The following is a 2988-nucleotide window of genomic DNA, read 5'->3' on the forward strand; positions in this document are numbered from 1 at the left end:
TCTGCACATCATCTGCCTTCACCAATATTTGGTGATAACCCGACTGTAAGTAAATCTTTGAGAATATCGATGACCCATGCAACTGATCCATCAAGTCCTCTATTCTCGGGAGAGGATACTTGTTCTTAATCGTCATTTTGTTTAACTGGCTGTAGTCCACACACAAGCATGAACTCCCATCCTTTTTCTTTACCAACAGCACTTGTGCTCCCCAAGGTGACGTACTAGGTCGTATAAACTATTTCCCCAACAGCTCCTCAATCTGACTCTTGAGTTCCACCAACTCCACCAGCGCCATCTGATATGGGGCCATCGACACCGGGCTAGTTCCTGGTACCAAGTCAATAGAGAATTCCACTTCTCTACTGTAAGGTAAACCTGGTACTTCCGCCGGGAATACGTCCTCAAATTCATGCACGACTGGTATAAGTGACGTCCTCTCCTCTTTCTCCACCTCCAGATGTGTGAAGATTATGTAACATTGTGCACCCTCTTGTAGTTCCTTCACAACCCCCTAAGATGTTAACAACTCAAGCTCCTCTGAGTTGGGGAAAAGCACTTTCTTCTCTCGACAATCTATAAGAATGCGATTGGCAGAGAGCCAATCCATTCCCAAGATCACCTCTAACTCCTACAGAGGTAAGCAGGTCAGATTTACTTTATACCTGCATCCCTCTACCTCCACTGGACACCTAGCACACAAGGACGATGTCCTGACCAAATCCGATGCCGGAGTAGACACCACATGTTCACACTGTAGCTCACACACCGGCAGACTCAACTTTTTCACACATGCATCTGACATAAATGAGTGTGTCGCTCTAGAGTCATGCACACAACAAGCTTTTCTAGCTATCATACAATGGCCTATAACGAGGTTACCTGAACCTGCTGCCTCCGCCCCGGTCATGGCGTACACTCTACCAATCGCTTGAGGGTTGTTGCCTCTATGCCTCTGCTGGTTCTGAGCAGGAGTCTGTACAGGAGGTTGTGTCACTGCCCTAGCAAGGGTGGGGTAGTCCCTCCCAAAGTGGCCTTCCTTGCCATAGTTGTTGCACCTCTTGAAGCCTACAAGCTGAGGGCAGACATTTCTCTTGTGCGGTCCCTCACACTGGTAGCACTGAATCCTACTCTGCTGGGAAGAAGACTCCCTAGACCCCCGAGACTGGAAATGAGGCCTAGTATAGGGCTTCCTCCTCTCTTCGTGCCTATGCGTAGACCTAGATGGTCCTCCCACTCTCTGTTGGGATGGGTGTTGAGTTTCCACCTCTACCTTCATCTTCTCCATGACCCTTGCCTTCTCCACCAAGGCGGTAAAGTCCTTGATGGATAGCGGGGCCACCATCAAACAGAGATCTCCACGGAAGCCGTTCTCGAACTTCCTACATTGCCACTCTTTATCCAGCAGCATGGTGTAGAAACGACTGAGATGCTTAAACTTTTTCGCATACTCAATCACAGATTTGTTCCCTTGTGTTAACTGTAGAAACTCCACCTCTTTAACGTATTTAACGCTGTCACAGAAGTACTCAGAGAGGAACTTCCTCCTAAAGACATCCCAAGTAACTGGTTCCTGCCTCTCCTCCATGATGGACTTCATACTGATCCGTCAATGTTCAGCCTCACCCGTGAGCATGTACACCGCGAAAGTCAGTCTACTCTCCTCGGGGCACATCTTAGCGTCAAATATCCTCTCTAGGTCTTTCAGCCACTAGTCTGCTGCATCCAGACTGGTCTTGCCTCCAAACTTCACTAGATGGTGTTTCAGAAAGTCTTCCAGACTCCACTCCCTGGTTGTAGGTCGTAGCTCCAGGCCAAAAGCAAGGGTAGCTACCCTGCTCTCCTCCAACTGGCGGAGGGCCTCCATATGTTGTCTGTGACCGTTCTCAGCCGCCACCCTAGCAGCCTCCATCTGCTGCATCACTAGTTGTTGCTGCTCAAGCGTTGCCACCTGTCACTGCATTGATGCTTCAAGTTGTTGCATCATTGTCGTACTTTGATGCGTCATAGCAGCTACCATTGCCTCAATCGCTCTAACGATATCTGGCGCATCGCCCTAGGAATATTGCGGAGTCCTACGAGATGGTGCATAGTTCACTAGCACACAGGAGATCACTTGGTTAGGTTGGATAAAACAGGAATTAGCTAAGAATACTCATAAAGACATAGAGAAAGCTAAGCGGACACCCAAGTCCACAGACCTAAGGAACGACCGCTCTGATACCATAAATGTAACGTCCCAAATAAATAGATAAAGCCCATTTAATAAAATGCCACATACATAATATCCAGAGGGTACGAAGATTTGGGATATAAAGTACTTCCTACCCCAACATATCCATAAAACATAAAAGAGGCCCACACGGCCTAAAACAAAATACACTAGCGAACTAATAGTACTAGGTCTTGTATAGATAAGAAAAGCATAGCAAATAAATTCTTCAACGATGGGCCTCATAGTGGGCCCAATACCCGTCCAATCCATCAAGCTGTATCATTCCTATCATCATTACCACTACCAGATGTTCTCCTATCTGCTCACATCAATAAACCATTCAACAATAGCACCAAAACCTGTTCACAGCCTCGCTCAGGCTAACAGGCCTTGCTCGGGCGAGAGAGGCCCTCTCGCTCAGGCGAAACCCTTCTCGCCTAGGCGAGAGCGCGACAGGGAAACAATGGGTTATGCGATGTCTCGCTCGAGCGAGCCCCTTCTCGCCTAAGTGAGACTACACCTCGCTCAAAAAGAAACCAGGTCCCTTGAGCGACCGTTTGCACAGAAATGCTTGGGCGAGCCTTTGTTAGTCTTGCCTAGGCGAGGCATGCTCGCTTGGGCGAGAAAACCAGTGCCCGCCACTGTTCATTCATACAACAGTCACGCAAACATCAAACCCAAAGACTACAACGACATTTTCATCAAAACATAGTAGCATGCAGTCTACAGAATCATACAATAATATTAGAACAAGCAAAAAACGGCTAGACACA

At 47.8% G+C, this 2988-nt stretch overlaps 1 protein-coding gene across 1 annotated transcript; it reads right to left on the reverse strand.

The window, feature by feature from the left end:
* Nucleotides 1–238: 238 nt before the first annotated feature.
* Nucleotides 239–1588, reverse strand: LOC146882490 (uncharacterized). The gene is made up of 3 exons (XM_085667426.1): nt 680–1588; nt 560–631; nt 239–514 (listed from the first exon to the last, which is right to left on the reverse strand). Exons 1-3 carry the CDS (start codon nt 1586–1588, stop codon nt 239–241), a joined length of 1257 nt encoding a protein of 418 aa, XP_085523552.1.
* Between the last annotated feature and the right edge of the window lie 1400 nt (nt 1589–2988).

Source organism: Vigna unguiculata, chromosome 10 (genome assembly GCF_037176805.1).
Source record: "Vigna unguiculata cultivar grain cowpea cultivar isolate G323 ecotype 2 chromosome 10, ASM3717680v1, whole genome shotgun sequence".
NCBI classification, from domain to species: domain Eukaryota; kingdom Viridiplantae; phylum Streptophyta; class Magnoliopsida; order Fabales; family Fabaceae; genus Vigna; species Vigna unguiculata.